General features: G+C 35.2%; 1 protein-coding gene across 1 annotated transcript; it reads left to right on the plus strand.

The window, feature by feature from the left end:
* Positions 1–3,665: 3,665 nt before the first annotated feature.
* Positions 3,666–21,166, plus strand: LOC306861338 (anoctamin-6-like). Its single transcript, XM_079403549.1, has 20 exons — positions 3,666–3,994; positions 5,449–5,516; positions 5,667–5,795; positions 6,845–6,913; positions 7,153–7,431; positions 7,504–7,617; positions 7,805–7,920; positions 8,015–8,149; positions 9,048–9,150; positions 9,292–9,352; positions 12,122–12,267; positions 12,365–12,442; positions 13,249–13,483; positions 14,500–14,669; positions 14,755–14,852; positions 15,607–15,737; positions 17,378–17,583; positions 17,664–17,872; positions 20,692–20,797; positions 20,885–21,166. The coding sequence occupies exons 1-20, from the start codon at positions 3,700–3,702 to the stop codon at positions 21,089–21,091; spliced, it is 2,955 nt and encodes a 984-aa protein (XP_079259675.1). The 5' UTR covers positions 3,666–3,699; the 3' UTR covers positions 21,092–21,166.
* The last annotated feature ends 280 nt before the right edge of the window (positions 21,167–21,446 follow it).

The raw sequence follows: 21,446 nt of genomic DNA on the forward strand, positions 1-21,446 counted from the left end.
AACTATTCCGGTCATTGAGACATCGAGTGTTAGGCAGTGTTCTAGGTTATTACATGCAGAGGTTTTTGGTCCAATAATTTCCACCTGCTTTTTTTTAAATTTAGCAGTAGAAAATTACTTATTCGAAATTACTAATTACTTAGTCGTCCAATTTTTTCTATCAGATATGCATTCCATTTTGCAAGTAGTCGGGCCATGAAGAAATATAGCTGAGTATCATCAGCATTGCAGTGAAAGCTAACGCCATGTTTCCTCTTGATATCTCCCAAGGGTAACATTTAAAGCGTGAAAAGCAACGACCCTAGTACTGAGCCTTGTGGTACTCCATACTGCACTTGTGATGGATGCTACGAATTGATGATGGTCAGATAAGTATCTGAACCATGCCCAGGGGCGGATTTATCCATTAGGCAAAGGTAGGCGACTGCCTTGGGCCCCCAAAAGCCAAGGGCCCCCTAAAATGCTTTTCATATACGAGATGCGCATTAAGCACGGACACTTGAACGGTTCTGTTTACGGTGTTTATTACCACTACAACCATATGGCATCTGAGTTGAATGTGCTTCTTGTGTATCCTGGTTGTAGCAAATGAAAATATTAAGCATCTGAAGCTGACTGCCACACGAGCGCGAGGTCTGTCTATCCCAATGCGCGCACACCTCTCTTTCTGCGTCTGCTCTGTTCAGCGAGTGGCTGAAAGGAGCTGCGCTTTCAGTTAAAATACAAATATGTTGCTTCTCTAATTTTACATGCAAGTATAGCCAAAATCTCAGCACAGCTATTGTCTTTATCTTATGAGTAGCCTATTTGATTTTATCAGACAACGGCTGGATTATAAATCAGGATTTTTGTGCAGATTAACATATGGGAAGGGAGAACTGGTTATGTAGTCTTAATGGATCGTGTTTCAGTCACTATTTCATATTCATTCCGTTGTCTGATAACTGAAACAGTTGAACAATGAAAACAGTTTTATTGAGAATTTAGCAGCATCAAAATACAGTATGTGGCACTGAGAGGCAAACAAATGTAATAATAAATAATAAATGTACATTTTGCATGTTCAGAAGAAGTGAGCTGCCCTGTCATGCGAAAATGTAAACAGGTTTAAGTAAATTGCTCAGTGTAAAGAAAGAAAAGTAATGGGAACCTGGTATTTATGTTCTTTTTTTTCATGTGTCTAATAGACATGAACAAGTTCTTTGAAAAACATCTATGACCTTTGAAACATGTCTAGTCTTCATGCTCTGTTGACTATGGTTTCACTAATAATAAACATATGTTGCATAAAGCATCCATATTTGTCCATGCCCATGTTGATTAGAGTATTAAAAACTTGAAAAGTATTAATTTAAGGTACAATTAGAACAGATAAAAATGTGTGATTAAGTTGTGATTATTCGCGAGTTAACTCATGACAATCATGCAATTAATCGCGATTAAATATTTTAATAGATTGACAGCCATAAGTTAAAATGACTCAAATTAAATGTAGGCTTACGCTGGTAACTCATCAGTGGACTTTCCTTGTCAATATAGGTTATATTCACACTTTTCTCATTCTTACTAATTAAAGTTTTTATAAGAATTAACCTCTGAAGGGTTCATTCTTATAAAACCGCTATATTTCTGACATTCCAAAAGCACCTCCTACTGCATTTTCAATAATCCACACTGCAGTTTTTGTTCAGACCAATGCGAAAATCCACCCACATAAACACTTAAAAAATGGTTTAAAGGTTCAATTGTGAGGTTTATCATTTTAAAGTTTATTTTGTTTTGGTAAATTGCTATTTCGTGGTCTACAACATGAAAGAATAAAAGTGTAAATGAATAAATGTAAATGAAAGAATCCCATTATAACAATGTACATGAAAAATGTAGAAACATTGGACACAACTATGGGGCACCATTGTGCAGCAGCAAGCATCACGACAAAAAAGAAATCTCAAGGTTGATCTAGGTGAATGTGTGCATTTCTATATTCGCCTTGGGCCCCCAATTCCCTAAATCCGCCCCTGACCATGCCAATACACTTCCACTGATGCCAACATGATTTTCTAGTCTAAATCTATTCAACAGAATGTTGTGGTTGATAGTGTCAAACACAGCGCTAAAATCCAGTAGCACTAATAGAGAAACACAACATTGATTGGATGATAAGAGCAGGTCATTTGTAACTCTAATGAGAGCAGTCTCAGTATACTATACGGTCTAAATCCAGAAAGAGACCATTTTTCTCTAAGAAAGAACATAGTTGTGATGATACTTCTTTTTCTAATATCTTTGACTGAAAAGGGAGATTAAACATCAGTCAGTAATTCTAATTCTATAGGATCAAGTTGTTTTTTTTGTTTTTTGTTTTTTTAATGAGAGGCTTAATAACAGCCAGTTTGAAAATGTATAGGACATATCCTAATGACAATGATGAATTAATAATATTCAGAAGAGGATCAGTGACTTCTGTCATAGAAATCTGTCTCAGTTCAAATTAATTTGTTTGGGAAATTATTCCTAAAAAAAGCCTTGACCGTTTTTTTTAAAGATGGTAAATGAAGAGCTTTATTTACATTGGGCATTGTAGATCTAACCAACATGAAAAGCTAATCATAAAATTCAGTACCTTATCATATATATTGCTTGTGATCACATTGAAAATTATACTTTTAACAGAAAGTCTTGTGATTCATAAAATTCCCTTCCTCATCTAAAAACAACTTCCAGGATAAAAGAGCTATGGAAATCAGATTATTTGAGAGGGAGTTTTTGTATTGAGCAATCACAACGTAATAAAATTCAGTTCCACCAACATTTATTATTATTTATTAGAAAAATATTTCACCAATTAATCTTAAATGCTCCATTCATGCAGTCAAAGTCTATGGTTAATTAAAGTTCTATGATTAATTGAAGGCCTTGAGAGCACCAAAGTGTTTTTGTTGTTGTTTTTGTTTTTTTAATTAACTTTATTGAATAATATAAAAAGTGTTGTTTTATGTGCTTATCTATAGTAAATAAAAAATTTATTATTGTAATGGAAATATTCACATGAGATAAATCAAATATATTTAACCATAGCTCTTCCTTAAACCATTTTCTACTAAACTTCCTACATGGAGCATCACTTGATGATTCGTATTTTATTCGTTTGAAATATGCATGGTCATTATCTACTTTGAACAACACCCAATATAAATTAAAATACACAAGGGTTCAAATATAAACATAAAATGTATCCCTTATGATATATGCATAGCTATGTTGTGCTTGTGGACTCATACTGATGCTTTTGCGTACTAGATCACCATTAGTTTCAATAAATAAAATAATCGTATGTATTAAAGATTACACATACTCATTTAAGGATTAAAAACATCTGATAGAGATAAAAATATTGAAAGTTGCGAACGTCCGTCACTCAAATCCCTCCGCGTGAAACACAGACATAGTTCCTAGTGCGCAAATGCGTTCTGTCTTTGCAAGTTAATAATTTACTCAGTACACAGAGCTGCTAGTTTAAACCGCGTGATGAATTAACTAGTGACAGAAAAAAATACTCTTGACGTACCCAATACCAAGTGTAAAAATATATATCATTGCATAGACAAAAACTATGCGCAAACCAGAAGTTAAACGCAAAAGTCAGATATTATTTCATAAGCGGAAACTAGAAAACATCAAGTGCAACCACAAGGGTTTATGAAATGGCTCTCTGACAGGCTATACCCCAAAAACCCTCTTCCGACCCCACCTACTCTCAGCAAGTTCAGACTGGAAGAGAAACTTCACGCACTTCGTTCTTTCTCTCTGTGTGGTTTCTCTAAGGTGTTATTTAGACTTCGGTTTATATCTGTTACATGCTGCATTGATTTCGGAAGAGTTTGTGAAGGGTTTAAAGTCGCAGAGATGAGTGAAGCAGAAGACAATGACATTCTTGAGCTGGACTCAGAAACAGAAGACGGAGACGTGGAGATGACTTTAATGACAGATGTGGGTGAGTTTCAGCATCTTTACTTGTTCTTGCTGTCTTTATAGCTTGTAGACTCCGAAAAAAGAGGGCGTTTTACTTTCTTTTTCGATTCGCTGAGCTTATCAGAAGTTATTAGGTCGTATTTTAGAGATCATAACACATAATGCGTCCAAAATGATTCAACAAACAGTGAATACAGACTTAAATGACTGGAATATATTTGCATATGGAAGATGCAAAACATACTATTAACCATCCTCCCAATGGGCATCTAACTCTCTCCTACGTGATATTAGTATTATTTTATATTATAATTAATTGCATGTGTTTAGTGTGTGTATGTGTCTACTCTCAACAAATAAAATGCTTAAAGAATGTTTTGCTGACATTGTTTTAAACGTTATTTTTGAATGTTCTCTGAATGTTTTAACAAGTTTTTCTTGGTTATGTGAACGTTGAGAGAAAATTGTATCATTTTGCAAACATTGTTACTTTCGAATGTTTTTAGAACGTTCTGAAACAAACAAAAAAATGTTACATGGGCGTCCAGCTAAAACGCTTTAGGCCTACAGGATGTTATGCACTAATATTTTAAGAACATTTTTAAACACAAGATAACTTTAACGAATGTTGTATATATGTTATTGGAAAAACGTTTGTTCATAACTTTGAGAGAACCTTGCAGAAACGTTTTTTGATGTCACCGTTAATTTGCTTCACTTTTGATTCTGTTGCCTAACTGCATAAACATGCTGTAAAATTGATTTAATTTGATGAATTCATAAAATGTTTGTAGTAATAACAGTTGTTATTAATATATAGCCTAATATATGGTATCACTATACACAAATACACGTGTGTCTGAAACAGAAAAGTCTGAGGAATGGGAGTCTGTTGTGGAGGCGTTATTCATAAAGTCAGTCAGATGTTCCTGGACAGAGGAGTTTTCCTTCTACAGGCTGTTTTGGGGCCGTTGCTATAGACTTTTTCCGCTCAGCCAAGCAACATCTGATTTGAGTTAATTTTTTCCCATTATGCTTTGCTCTCTGGCTGGTTTGTTTTGGTTGGGTTTTCACTTGTGAGTAAACATTATATCAGAGAATTCTGTGTGTGAATTAGTTTGAGTGTAATAATGTTTGATGCTCCTCACCCTCAGGCCATCCAACATGTAGATGAGATTGTTTGTTCATGTGAACAGATTTGGAGAAATGTAGCATTACATAACTTGCTCACCAATGGGTCCTCTGCAGTGAATGGGTGCCGTCAGAGTGACGAACAGCTGATAAAAGCATCACAATAATCCACACCACTCCACTCCATTAATTAACATCTTGTGAAGCCAAAAGCAGCATGTGTTTTTTTCAGCTGTTTGGACTGTCATTCTGACGGCACCCATTCACTGTAGAGGATCCGTGACTCATATGTATTGCCTTTTGAATGTTACCTTTATTGTAATATTTTGTATATGCTTTTTTCAGTTTATTCTGAAGAGTTGCCAACATACAAATCTATGCCAAAAGGTCAAGCAGTGCCAAAAGTGGAACGGGTTTGTTTCTTTTCAATCCGCCTTGTTAAATTCAGTAGCTCATAGCTGCTTATTAAGGAACTTTTATGACTTATTAGTTCTTTTGCATCACTTAATAGAGATGTTGGAGATGATTTTGAGCTTTCTGTAACATCAGTTTTCTGTTCACAGTCTGAATTCAATGGTAACCCTGATTCACTATTTTTCAATGATGGAAAGAGAAGGATTGACTTCATTTTGGCCTATGAGGATGAGTCTAAAAATGTATCTGAGAAAAAGGGCTCAGTTATGAGGAGAAGAGTAAGTCAAAGTCACTTTCACACATTCATTTACTTCTGCTGTTGACTAACAGAAACTTCCAGCCCTTTGCTAGTAATCTCAGCAATTACCTTAAAGAGATAGCTCAAAAGATACATAAAAGAAGATATTTGAAAGAATATTGGTAATCAAACAGTTGATGGTAGCCAATGACTTGCATAGTTTTTTCCCTTTCTAAGGAAGTTAATGGCTACTGTCATTCTGAATGGTGAATTCTTTATTTGAACAGCTACCATTTCGTAAACTTTTAAATTTGAATATAAATGCTGAAGTCCACAGTTTTGTCAACTTTATGATTCAGAATGGCAAATTCTTTATTCATAAATCCCAAACTCCTCCTTTGTATAAGGCTTTCTGTTACATACTTGCTCTTTAAATGCCTGTTTTTATAAAATGTTGTTTGCTGAGAAAAAGAAAATAAAAAAAATCATAATATCTGTAATATGCATTATGCATTTAGAAAACAGATTTTAAGCCGACTTAAGTAGGTAAAAATCTTGAAACTTGTCATAGAACATTTCTGAGTGATATTTTATCCATATCTTCTTCTTTTGAATTTAGAAAGATCAAATATTTGTGAGAGATGCTTAAATGTTTATGTGTGATATTCACATGCATTATACTCACAACCTCAATCACTAAACCACGTTACTGTTTCCTTCATAGTTCGCCTAAAAATGAAAATTTGCTGGTAATATACTCACTCTCTGGCCATCCAAGATGTAGATGCCATTTTTTCTTCAATAAAACAGTAAAGAAGATTTTTATCTGAAACTGTGGTCCTTGGTGATTCATAAAATGCAAGTCAATGGGTACCGGCACTTTGAGAGTCAAAAAAACACATATAAGTAACACAAAATTAATCCCTGTGACTCCTGACGATATATTGAAGTCTTATGAAGTGAAACAATCAACCTGTGCAAGAAACTGAACATTACTTACAACATTATTTTTACAACAGTGTCATTCATATACCTCAAAATCTGAGAGTTTTATCTACATTCCCTCTTTTTTCCTCAATTATTCTCTAGCAAAGACGCAGAGAGTTTTTCGAAGGAAGCCTGATGAATTTAGGTGTGGAATTGGAAGCAACACAATCCGTAAGTCATTTAATCGCACAGCATTTAAATAAGACTTTCTATAGAGGTTTTTTCTTTCTGTTTCTGCATTCCTCATGCCTGGTTTATATTAGTTTTACCCGTATATATGGACTTCTCAGGAAGGATACTGCGAGTTCTGTCTGAACCTGTTGTTATGATCTTCAGGAATGTTATGGTTTTGAATGCACGTATGTCTTCCTGTAGCACTGATGGGAGAGTTTCCTCCCTGTGTTTTGTAGGTAATGGATGAGAAGCTCATCTATGTGAAAGTGCACATGCCTTTTGAGGTTTTGTGCACTTACGCTGAAGTCCTGCACATCAAACTGCCTATCCAGCCCAACGATCTGGCCACGGAGTCATCAACATACAACTGCTTCACACACCACTTCTACCCCAGCGAGGATGTCATCGCCAAGGAGCCCGACTTCTTCACGGCTCCTTTCAGGAAGGATCAGCTGAAGTGTTTTTGTGTGAAGGACAGAGAGCAGTTCTTCACGCCGTCCATGAGGAGCAAAATGGTGCGTTGAACACCTCAGTCGCTGTGTGTCTCACAGTTCACCTGTGTTTTACTGATATGCCGTGGGTTGCAGGCGTACTACATCCTCAGCCGAGCGCCGTATGACATCAAAGGAAGCATGAAGAAGTTTGGCATCAGTAAGCTGCTGGATGGAGGCGTGTACAAGGCTGCTTATCCATTACATGATGTAAGTATCATGTTCTAATGCACTTAGGAAAATTATTGGAATTTAGCTTAGGAAGTTTTTTTTTACATTTTAACTTTCTTGATATTGTCATGTTTCTGGCCATTTTAAACTGAATGCAGATTATGTAGAGTAGCTGAAGTGATGCATGAGTATTGATGTGCTTTTTGTCACTGTTTTTCTGTAACAGAGCAGATTTAATGTGAAATCTAAAGAGCCTGATTGCCCTAATGAGCGGTTTCTGCTGTATAATGAGTGGGCTCATCCCAAGAGCTTCTATAAGATGCAGCCGCTGGACCTGATCAGGTGTGTTTGTGTGTCATTCTGTCATGCCTTTTCTGGTTTTTCTACTGATCCCCTCCGGATGGATGAGCTTGTTAATATGCTCCTCTGCTTTCAGGAAGTATTTTGGTGAGAAGATCGGCATTTATTTCGCCTGGTTGGGTTTCTACACAATCATGTTGACTCTAGCTGCTGCAGTCGGACTTGGTTGTTTCATATACGGATACACGACCAGAGAGAGCAGCACATGGAGGTACAGCAGACTTTTTTTTTCCAAGTAAAAATAATTATAGTATTTTTTTTTTTACTTTTTTTTTTTTTTTTTTCGTAAAAATAATAGCAATAATAATCATTATTATTAGTAGTAGTAGTTGTACCATTATTATTATTTTATAGACATATTGCATTTTGGTCAGAACATTAAAATAAATCAATTATAACAAAAAAATAAAATAAATGACATAAAATTGGATTAAAATAAATAAATAATACCTCTAACAGGACAGTATCACTGCAGCGTGATAAAGACTGTCTGACAACTTTTTTTATTTAAAGTGAAATATTAATATTAATTATTAAAAATGATTAAAATTAAATTGAAATATTAATTAATTATTCTGTTTTTAGTCATTTTTATTCTGTAAAAATAATAGTAATTGTTAGTATTATTACTATAAAAAATTATAAATATGTTTGCTGTCTCTATTATTTTATAGCCATATTGATATATAAACAAAATTTTGGACAATATTAAATAAATTACAATAAATAAAGTAAAAATCAAATCAACTTAAATAGCAAAACTTAAAATAAATTAAATAAATAATTATAGAAAATATTACAATAAATACATTACATTAAAATACAGAATGCCGCTAACAACACAGTACTATTGTCAGTAGAAAAAAAAACATAATTATGAAAAGTAATAGAAACCAAAACATTTCCAAATAATATTAATTCACAGTATAAATTGGGTCTTTACATATACATAGCAAATTGTGCAACCCTATAAACAAACACATTAAACCTGAATTGTTATTGCAGTTTGTATTACAAAAAAAAATATTTTTTTCCTCAAATGGTCCAGTCTTACTTGTGCAGCACTTATGTACTTTTGATTTTGAAAGATTATGACACTTTTTTGGCAGCAAAGAGGTGTGTGACCCTCAGATTGGTGGAGAAATTATTATGTGTCCGCAGTGTGATATCTGTCCATACTGGAGGCTGAACACCACGTGTGAGTCGTCTAAAGTGAGTCAAACACTCACAAACCCACAGCCTCTCTTCTGGAAGATTGTGGGATTTGGTGTCTGATCTAAGATTTAACTGATGTTTGTTTTGTGAAATGCTCTGAAGCTGAGAATGTGTTTCTGTTTTGGTTTTCCTCCACAGAGACTGTGTATATTCGATAATTATGGGACATTAGTGTTTGCAATCTTCATGTCTGTTTGGGGTGAGTGATGTCACACACTGGTCACATGATCCCATCTGCTAATATTTCCAAATCTTTGTCTGCTGGCAGAAATCCTGCTCCACATTGAAGCTTATGGCCAAGAACCAGCTTGCAGCGTGATTAGTCATGTTTGTTGAATGTTTAGTTGCATTGCATAAGTATGCTTGGAGTTTCAAAAAAAGCTTTTACTGTTTTTGTATGCAATGTTTCATTGGTAACACTATACAGTAAGATTCAGTTTGTTAACGTTAGTTAACTTCATTAGTTAACATGAACAAACAAATAAAACTGAAACAAAAATTATATTATATTTAAAATATATTAATGTATTTGAAAAACTTCTAAAAATGACAAAATACAAAACTACTAAAACTAAACTAAAAATGGAATATATAAAAATAAAAACTAATTCAAAATATTATTTAAAAAGCTATAATATTTATCTCAGTGATACTACAATAAAAAATAAAAAAAGGGTGTGTTAAAATCAAAATAGAACATTTAAAAACTGATTCAAAATATTATTTATTATAGTTTCTTAACACTTGACCTATCAATTTCATAATCTTAATTTTATTTAGATTTTTCATTTTATTTATTACATAGTTTCATTGTTGTTATTATAAATGGTATTATAGTTCTATTACTATATTGAATCAGCTTTTATTCTCATGTTTAGTTTCATTTGTATTACTTTTTTGTGTGCTGTTGTTGTTATTACTTATTTAATGTAGTTGCAAAGGCATTTATTAATGCATTTTTTTAATTAAAAGTTGTATTTGGTAATATTGTTTAATGGACCTGAGCTAACATGAAATAACCATGAACAGTTGTATCTTTATTAATAGCTTAAAAAAAATGAATACATACTGTAACAAATGCATTGTTTATTGTTAAAGGGGTCATGAACTGAGAAACCAAAATTCCCCTGATCTTTTGACATATAAAAGGTCATTGTACTATAAAAACATCCTGTAAGTTTCAGAACTCAAAACTTAGTTGTTAGTCTAAAAACAGCTTATATTGAAGTCTGTCTGCCAAAACAACAGCTTTTGGAATGTTCTACTCTATAATGTAATAGTGTGGATAAGCACTGCCTCCTCAGAAGACATCACTGCCAGTTTAGCCCCGCCCACCGATTCTACATCACTGCCTGTTTAGCCTTACATCACTGCCTGTTTAGCCCCGGCCACTGATTCTACAACACTGCCTGTTTAGCCCCGCCCACCGATTCTACATCATTGCCTGTTTAGCCCCGCCCACTGATTCTACTTTACTGCCTTTTTAGCCTCCGATTCACCGACTCTACATCACTGCCTGTTTAGCCTCGGCCACTGATTCTATATCACTGCCTGTTTAGCCCCGCCCACTGATTCTACAACACTGCCTGTTTAGCCCCGCCCACCGATTCTACATTACTTCCTGTTTAGCCCCGCCCACCGATTCTACATTACTACCTGTTTAGCCTCGGCCACTGATTCTACATCACTGCCTGTTTAGCCCCGCCCACCGATTCTACATCATTGCCTGTTTAGCCTCGGCCACTGATTCTACATCACTGCCTGTTTAGCCCCGCCCACCGATTCTACATCACTGCCTGTTTAGCCTTACATCACTGCCTGTTTAGCCCCAGCCACTGATTCTACAACACTGCCTGTTTAGCCCCAGCCACTGATTCTACAACACTGCCTGTTTAGCCCCGCCCACTGATTCTACATCACTGCCTGTTTAGCCCCGCCCACTGATTCTACATCACTGCCTGTTTAGCCTCCGATTCACCGACTCTACATCACTGCCTGTTTAGCCCCGGCCACTGATTCTACATCACTGCCTGTTTAGCCTCGCCCACCGATTCTACATCACTGCCTGTTTAGCCCCGCCCACCGATTCTACATCACTGCCTTTTTAGCCTCGCCCACCGACTCTACATCACTGCCTGTTTATCCCCACCCACTGATTCGCGTATGTAGTGTTTACGAGAGGGAAAACGGGCGGGACTATGCAGAAACCAAATGTTAAAGATGTTGTGAAGACAAGAAGAAGCTGTTCAGTGCCAAGCTGTGGAAAAACAGTGTTTGCATTGCCTTCCTTCTGATCCCAATATTAGGAAAGAGTGAATGAACTTTATTTTTAATGAAGCGCCAGACCGCGTCAGTAAGAACTCAGTCCTTTGTTCATTTTATTTTATCGCGGATTCGTTTACAAATAAGGCACGATTCAACGTGGGATTTAAAAAAAAAATTTAACTAAAAGATTATGCTGTGCCGATTATATTGGATCCGACAGTAATGTCGCAACACAAGTGTGAGTAACTGTTTTCATTACGTGATCACTATTGCTTTGTCTCTTCTTACAGATCATTTGATATGTACTGAGTATTTATGCATTTTTATCCTAAATCACAGCAGCGTCCATCTGTGAAGGATGTAGACTGTTAAACATACACAACTGTTAGCCAATCATAGCAGTGGGTGTTTACTTCCGAGTCTACAATCCGCCACGCCTATTCAAACAAAGCGTTCTGATGAGGGGGGTTAAACACAGGACAGAAATGAGCTTATTACTTCTAAATTATGTTTTTTTGATGTAAAAATCGAGATAACATTATAAGTGGACCTCAGAGAACAGTACAGATGCAGTTCATGACCCCTTTAATGCATTCATTTACAATTTACTAATGGGACCTTCCTGTTATTACTGTAATTTTGTAATGCAGTATCATTGTGTGAATCTTGCCATTTTGTATGCAATGTGTTTTGTCTTTGGCAGTGACTCTGTTTCTGGAGTTGTGGAAGCGCTATCAGGCCGAACTGGAGCACGATTGGGACACGGTGGAGTTTCTTCAGCAGGAGGAACAGCCTCGACCCGAATATGAGGCCAAATGCATCTATGATAGAGTGAACCCTGTTACACAGGTATGAGTTTCACTGCATGCAGTGCCTCTATTCAGATGAATACATTGTTTTTAGGTTGTTGACATTAACAAAGAGCTTTTGTGTTTGTTTTGTACAGGAGAAAGAGAAGGTGCCGCACACAGCCTGCGGGAAGTGCATGAGATTGTCGTGTGGCATCAGCACTGTGTTATTCTGGGTAATATTGCGCTTACTCTTTCATACATATAATTAAATATTAAAAAAGGCATCTAAAAATCAACACAAAGTAATAATAGAATACAGGGCCGTATGATTTCCATTTGATAATAACATAATTTTTCATCTATAAGATTTAGAACCTCTGTTGTTCAGCACTTTGTTTCCCCCAAAAAATGTAAGGGTTTGTTTAATTTTCATTTAATTAATAGAAAACATTTGATGTTTTATGTCTTCATTGAATTACCAGAAGAAAAAAAATACACACAAAAAAAATTATAAAGAGGTGTTTTTTAATGAGTTATGAGTGTTCTTTTATGAGAATTAATTAGATATGCATTTTGATTATAAAAATTTACTTAAAAGGTTAAAATTTAATTCAGAAAATCAAAGTGGGCACACCATAGCTCCAGAAATAGAAAAATATTTATTTATGTTCTCACCACAGGTGACGTTTCGAGCTTAGACGCTCTTCATCAGAAAAATAAAAAAATGTGAATTTAGGGCCCTTTTTTTTTTTTTTTTTTTTTTTTTTACTTATTAATTGTTGTTGAAATCTAATCTAGTAGCCTAGCTAGTAGAATTGTAATCTAATCGAAATGGTGCACAAAATAATTAAAACACAAAAAATGGAATTTAGGGGGGAAAAAATCCCAAAAACTTGGGAAAAACTAAAATTCCATAGAGCCCTAAATACATGCTCTGAGATCACTTGCGTTCTCATCACACATATAAAAAGCTTGCGATTATCATTTCATGTTGATTTGAGAGATTGAATGTATCATCTGTCTGATGCTTTTGTGGTAGATCCTGTTGATCATAGCGTCGGTGGTCGGCGTGATCGTGTATCGTCTGGCGATGTTCATCATTTTCTCTACGAAGCTGCGAAATAAACTGAAGTATACTAAGGAGCTGGAGCCGTTCAAAGAGTATGTCACCCCTCAGATGGCCACGTCCATCACGGCCTCCATCATCAGCTTCATCATCATCATGATTCTCAATAACTTCTACGAGAAAGTGGCCATCTGGATCACAGACTTCGGTAAGTGACCCCTTTCACTCGCACTAGTGGTTATTTACACCAATGATTCCCATCAGTTTTTGTCAGCTGAATCCCGCTGAGTGATGTTATTTTTTAGTACTATTTGTATGCTTATTCTTTAAATAATGATTTTTTTAGTATAATAATGTTAATAATGACTTTTTTTTTCTTTTTTTTTATTATTCTATCATCCTTTTTTATTAAATAGTAATATATTTGTATTACTATTTAGGTTCATTATTATTTAGGTTTATTTAGATTTTTTTTATTTCAGTTTTAGTTCATTTTTAGTTTTTATTTATTTCCAGTTGGCAATTTAAAATTTGAAAATTATCTCAATTATTTGACAAGGCAACATTTCTAATCTTCATTTAAGTTTTTTGTCTTTTTTTTATTTCAGCTTTATTTCAAGCAAACACAATTGTCAAAATATTTTTTGTAGTTTTATTTTCCTTAACGATAATAACCCTAATTTGCATGTTCTCTTTTTTTTAAATAATTTATTTATTGCTATTTTCATTTGTATTATTTATATGCTACTATAGTTTTTATTACTGTTTTGAATTCACTTTTATTTAAATATTTTTAGTAATTTAATATTTTTTATTTAAATATTATTATTTAGGTTAAATTTTTATTTCCATTGTAGTTTTAATTTATTGATTTTTGTTTAGTTATTTAGTAATTTATTTCCAGTTAGTAATTTTACTGCTTTAACTTAATCTTTGTTTAGTTGCGAAGGCAACATTTCACATTTTCTTTTTTTAATTTCATTTCAGCTTTATTTCAAATTTTGAAAACAATAATAACCCTGATTTGCATGTTCACAATTCTCTAATGCCAGTTAAAGGTCTCATGGCATGCAAGTAAACAAATAAAATATTTAATTATTTAAAATTTATTTATTTATTGCAATTTGTTATTTTTATGATTTAATTCATCAACCCAAGTTTAAGAAACCCTGACTTGCAGAAAAAGATGACGCTTATCATGAACGCTCATTCTGTGTGCTGCAGAGCTGCCGCGGACCAAAACGGAGTACGAGAACAGCCTGACACTGAAGATGTTCCTCTTTCAGTTTGTGAACTATTACTCGTCCTGCTTCTACATCGCTTTCTTCAAAGGGAAGGTGGTGGGCTATCCGGGAGAGCCTGTCTACTGGTTTGGTGCGTTCCGCAATGAGGAGGTGAGACTTTCCTGTGACATGAAGAGGTAAATATTTGCATGAATTGATATACAACTGAATGTAACATGTACAATGTTGTGTTCAGTGTGATCCTGGTGGCTGTCTGACTGAACTGACCACACAGCTGTCCATCATCATGACAGGAAAGGCCGTCTGGAACAACATACAGGAGGTCCTAATGCCGTGAGTCTCAAACTGATTCATTACATGCTGATATTATCACAGAAAATCATTCAACCTGTCGCTCAGTGTGTAAAAACAAACCAAATTCATATTTACAGTAATGCAGTTACAATAGATGTCTGTGGTGTAAGACAGTAATGTGATAAAATGACTCCTATCATGACCTAGTAAAGCTACTGAAAATGCTTTTCTGTGCTAATTAACATTTTGTTTATTTTTTAATAATTTTGTTATGGGCTTTTGGCCTTTTTATAGCTTTTTTGCATATAACTGTTTAGGTTTAATTTTTATTTATTTATTTAAAGTTAGTAATTTAGTGATTTCACTTAAACTTATTCCAGTTTCTATTTTTATTTTAATTCAGCTGTATTTTAATGAACAAAAATGTGTTATTAGTTTTTTTTATAGTTTAATGAGACCCAATTTTGTTGTAGTAAAGTATAGATTTTATTAATATTTTGCATTTGTTTTTATATTTTCTGTTTTAACTTTAAAGTTTTAGTAATTTTGTTGCGTTTTTATTAGTTAAAAACCCATCAGCACTGATCAAGGTTATTATAGTTTACTTGAAATAATATAAATGTTAACTGAAACAAAAAAACTAAAACTTATATAAAACTTGATTTAAAATCAAAAATCAAAATGAATTCAAAATATTAATAAAAACTATAATAATATCTCAATGATTCCAAAATAACACTGCTACCGAGTAACAGACTTAAAACCGCAGATTAATAACCAGTGGTGTTTCTAGGTGGGTGAAGAATCTGATGTTTCGTCATTGCACCCAGGTGGGTTCAGAGAAAGTGATTCCTCGGTGGGAACAGGACTATCAACTCCAGTCGATAGGAAAGCTTGGCTTGTTTTATGAATATCTGGAGATGGGTGAGACTTTACACACACCTGAACCATGAGATGCTGCAGTATATTAACACATTTGTCTTAAAATGATAGTTCAAGGAAAAATGAAAGTTTGCTGTTAATTTTCTCACCCTCAGGCCATCCAAGATGTACGTGACTTTTTTTTTTCTTCAGTACAATAGTAAAGAAGATGAAGCTGAAATTGTGGTCCTTGGTGATTCATAAAATGCAAGTCAATAGCTATGTTTCCATCCAAAGATTCAAATTAAACTTAAGCGCAAAACTGAGTCAAAGAGAACAAAATCATCACTTCCTGGTAAATTGGCACTAAATATCACTAAGAAAACTAGGAGAACCCACTGAATTTAATACATTTCATATAGCCTATGATAAATGACTTGCGTCTCGAGCAGACGAAACACAATAAATGCGGTCATTCTTTCGGAGGTGGATGCCTGCTGTTTGGGAACGCAGTCGTGTAAAACAATTACACAGAAATACTTTGATGACAGACTTTGCTCAGGCTTTTCAGAATGACCATAACAACATATAGATGCTGTGAACGAGATCGATCTGCTGGTTAGTCAAGTTATCCCGTCTCGTAGCGCAACGTCACGTGACTTTTTCGATGCACATGGGAGGAATTAATTCGGTAAATGTGTTTCCATCGTAGTTTATGCGCAGTGTTTCTTATCAGATAAAAAGTTTATCCTACTCAAATGTGTGCTTATTTTTTTTTTATGCATACTTTTTTAATTTATGGGCATCTTGCCGTTTCCATCCAGCGTAAAAAAGCTAATACAAGCAACACAAAATGAATACCCATGACTCCTGATGATATATTGAGGTCTTATGAAGAGAAATGATCAGCGTGTGCAAGAAACTGAACATTATTTACAACATTATTACCTGTAATCGGAGCCTCAGACAAATGGGGAAATCTGATTCTTTTCTGTGAACTGGTTCTTTTGGACAGTTCGTTTCAATGAACTGGTTCAAATAACTGATTCCTCGGTTTGTTTACCTGATCACATGCAACATATATTAATTATATTATTAAAGCGCCCACTAATGATGTGAAACATGGATGTTTTGCATGTTTAAAGCATAAAAAGACTTTATCAGTAGTGCAGTATCTTCGGTCCAAGTCTAACTGTTTCCTCAGTTCAGTGACTGTAGGAGGAACTGGAGCACTGAATCAGTTCATTCCTCATAGGGTCAGATATGCTGATATTTTGGCTAAATTCAAATCGGAGGGACTGTCCGGCGTCTGAAAGTGAGTTTTGGTTGAGTAACTTGTAGATCTGTGCTGCTTTCAGACGATTCAGTCTGATTTAAAGAACTAATTCAAAAGAATGATTCGTTTGTGAACCGGACATCAGTCAGGAGGCTGTGGATTACAGGTAATAATGCTGCAAATAATGTTCAGTTTCTTGCACACACTGATCGTCTCGCTTCATAAGACCTTAATATATCATCAGGAGTCAGAGGGATTAATTGTGTTACCTGTATGTGCTTGTTTTCATTCTTAGAGTGCTGGTAGCCATTGACTTTGCATTTTATGAATCACCAAAGACAATGATTTCTCCTTGACTTGAGGGGGAGTAAATTAACAACACGTAATTTTTTGGTGAACTACCCTTTAATGTTTGTTTTGTTTGCAGTGATCCAGTTTGGTTTTGTGACTCTGTTTGTGGCGTCCTTCCCGTTGGCTCCTCTCCTGGCTCTGTTTAACAACCTGTGTGAAATCCGTGTGGATGCCTGGAAGATCACGACTCAGTTTCGGCGGATAGTTCCAGAAAAGGCCCAAGACATCGGCGCCTGGCAGCCCATCCTGCAGGGGGTGGCGATTCTAGCGGTGGCCACAAATGTGGGTTGAGAGGAAGTCGTTGTTTTTGCATCTTGTGTAATTTAGGTGACGTTCACTCACTGTGGGTGTTTCCTCTCCAGGCGGCCATCATTGCCTTCACCTCTGATATGATCCCTCGGCTGGTTTACTACTGGGCGTTTTCTGTCAGCCCTTATTCAGATGGATCTGACCACACCATGACGGGCTTCATCAACAGCTCGCTGTCTGTCTTCAACATTAACCACTTCAGTGTCTCAAATAAAACAGCTGATAACACCACACTGAACGTGCTCAACATCGCTACATGCCGGTGAGCTCGTAAAACATAACCAGCTTTAACTGCACTAAAATGCTTTCAGTTTATCCTTTTATAAGCTTGCCTCTTTTACAAGCATTTTTCTGCATGTTTATTTGGAAATGATGGTTTAATACACAACATGCATATGTATTTAGAAAAGTGAAAAGATAGTATTATAAGTGGCTTGCAACACCTGTATGGTGTGAATCATTGATATAAAACTACCCAAACACACAAGACTTCCATAGATTTGCATAGAAAAGAGCAAAAGCTTGTCTAATAATATGGCAGGTGGCAAGAGATGTTAAAGAAAGATTGATCTGTGGTTTTTGAGGCGGAGTTCAGTGAAAGGTTATTTAAAACCAAAACAAGTTTTACAACCCGATTTCAGATCTTTTTAGTTCTGTGGAAAAGCATCTACTGGTATGACTACTAAATAATCCGTGCAGGTTTTAGTGAGACCCAGTGTTGTTTTAGTGTAATATTAATAAATATTTTGAATTACTTTTTATATTTATGTTTTAGTAAGTATATTGTGCTTTTTTAATTTATTCAGTTTTTCAATGTTTATATACTTTTTATTTTTTATGCTTTTAATACTTTTTATTGCTAGTTTTAGTTATTTTAGTCTAACAAGTTACACTAAATCAAAATATGAAATGTTTAATCTTGTAATATTTGATTTATTATTTAGGGTTTATCTTATTGAAGTGATTTATTTAAAGAATATAATTAATGTAGTTAACGTTTATTATTTAAACATTATTTATATAGAAGAATATATATTTTATTTGTACTTCTAGTTAAGAGTATTAGTTAGGATTCTCTAAATTATCTTTAATGTTTTTGGTTAACATTACAGGTGCATCTCAAAATATTTGAATATCGTGAAAAGTTCATTATTTTTTGTACCTTATTTCAAAAAGTGAAACTTTCATATATTCTAGATTCATTACATGTAAACTAAAACATTTCAAAAGTTGTTTTGTTTTAATTTTGATGATTAGAGCTTACAGCTCATGAAAGTCAAAAATCCAGTATCTCAAAATATTAGAATATTTACATTTGAGTTTCATCTCTACAGTATAAATTCTGGGTATCTCTTGTTCTTTGAAACCATGATAATGGGGAATAGTTTACATGAAATTAATCTAGAATATATGAAAGTTTCACTTTTTGAAATGTTACAAAAAATAATGAACTTTTTCACGATATTCAAATTTTTTGAGATGCACCTCTATTGGTTAACATTAACAATGAAATATACTTCTACAGCATTTATTAATCTTAGTTTTAATATTTATATATATATATATATATATATATATATATGTGTGTGTGTGTGTGTGTGTGTGTATATATACACTCACCGGCCACTTTATTAGGTACACCTTGCTAGTACCGGGTTGGACCCCCTTTTGTCTTCAGAACTGCCTTAATTCTTCGTGGCACAGATTCAACAAGGTGTTGGAAACATTCCTCTGAGATTTTGGTCCATATTGACATGATAGCATCACGCAGTTGCTGCAGATTTGTCGGCTGTACGTCCATGATGTGAATCTTCCGTTCCACCACATCCCAAAGCTGCTCTATTGGATTGAGATCTGGTGACTGTGGAGGCCATTTGAGTAAAGTGAACTCATTGTCATGTTCAAGAAACCAGTCTGAGATGATTTGAGCTTTGTGACATGGTGTATTATCCTGCTGGAAGTAGCCATCAGAAGATGGGTACACTGTAGTCATAAAGGGATGGACATGGCCAGCAACAATGCTCAGGTAGGCCGTGGCGTTTAAACGATGCTCAATTGGTACTAAGGGGCCCAAAGTGTGGCAAGAAAATATCCCCCACACCATTACACCACCACCACCAGCCTGAACCGTTGAGACAAGGCAGGATGGATCCATGCTTTCATGTTCTTTACGCCAAATTCTGACCCTACCATCTGAATGTCGCAGCAGAAATAGAGACTCATCAGACCAGGCAACATTCTTCCAATCTTCTATTGTCCAATTTTGGTGATCCTGTGTGAATTGCAGCCTCTGTTTCCTGTTCTTAGCTGACAGGAGCAGCACCCGGTGTGGTCTTCTGCTGCTGTAGCCCATCTGCTTCAGGGTTCGATGTGTTGTGCGTTCAGAGATAGTATTCTGCATACCTTGGTTGTAACGAGTGGTTATTTGAGTTACTGTTGCCTTTCTATCATCTCTAACCAGTCTGCCCATTCTCCTCTGACCTCTGACATCAACAAGGCATTTTCGTCACACAACTGCTGCTCACTGGATATTTTCTCTTTTTCGGACCATTCTCTGTAAACCCTAGAGATGGTTGTGCTTGAAAATCCCAGTAGATCAGCAATTTTTGAAATACTCAGACCAGCCCGTCTGGCACCAACAACCATTCCACGTTCAAAGTCACTTAAATCCCCTTTCTTCTTCATTCTGATGCTCGGTTTGAACTTCAGCAAATCGTCTTCACCACATCTAGATGCCTAAATGCATTGAGTTGCTGCCATGTGATTGGCTGATTAGCAATTTGTGTTACCAAGCAATTGAACAGTTGTACCTAATAAAGTGGCCGGTGAGTGTATATATTTATATATATATATATATATATATATATATATATATATATATATATATATATATATATACACACATGCACACAACAAAGAATAGTTCCATTTTTATTAATTAACATTAACAAAGATCAATAAATCTTAATGTTAATGCTAACAAAATTATTTTTTAAACAAGACAGCCTTGTTATATAAAGATTTAAAGATTTTTAATTTTAAATATGACTCGTGTATTAATTGACTCCTCTTATGTTTCAGGTATCGTGATTTCAGGCATCCTCCCGGTCATCCTAATCAATATGAGTACAGCGTATATTATTGGCACGTTATTGCTGCCAAACTGGCTTTTATGATTGTGGTTGAGGTAAGTGACTAGATGTGATACCACCATTGATAACTTAATAAAACATGTTTGTTCTGTTGTAAATAAGCGGTTTTCTTCTCCTCGCAGCACATTGTTTATTTCACCAAGTTCATGCTGTCCTACATGATCCCGGACGTGCCGGAAGCTCTGAAGGAGCAGATCAAACGGGAGCGTTACCTGACGCAGGTCATCCTGCATGAAACCAACATCAAACACTTCAAGGAGCTCATGAAGCCCGTCGCTGACAATCTGCAGGACGAGATTGAAGACCCAGAGTTGGATTTGAGACTGTGAAGCCTTAAAATGCCAACTCATGTCAAACCTGAAACAACATCCGTTGCCGTCCTTCACCTAAATGCCTGAAGCGCACCCCATTAAACCTCAAACAAACACGACCAAGAATATTTGCATAGTCATTTTCATTTTAGCAGACACTTCTCATGCTGAGTGCTGTATAATATGCTCATGGTATCTGAATGAAGTGATTCACTTGCTGCAGATAAAACAGGAGCAGGATCTTTAACCACTAAGTTTAATATTTTCAGAAATTGCTCTTTATGGGTGAGAAACATCATTATAAGCTTCAGTTTGTTGCAGACGGCCACCAAAAATCAACAGCCTTGGTTCTGACAATCCATATTGTTACATA

The sequence above is a fragment of the Barbus barbus genome (genome assembly GCF_936440315.1).
Source record: "Barbus barbus genome assembly, chromosome: 42".
Classification (NCBI taxonomy): Eukaryota; Metazoa; Chordata; class Actinopteri; order Cypriniformes; family Cyprinidae; genus Barbus; species Barbus barbus.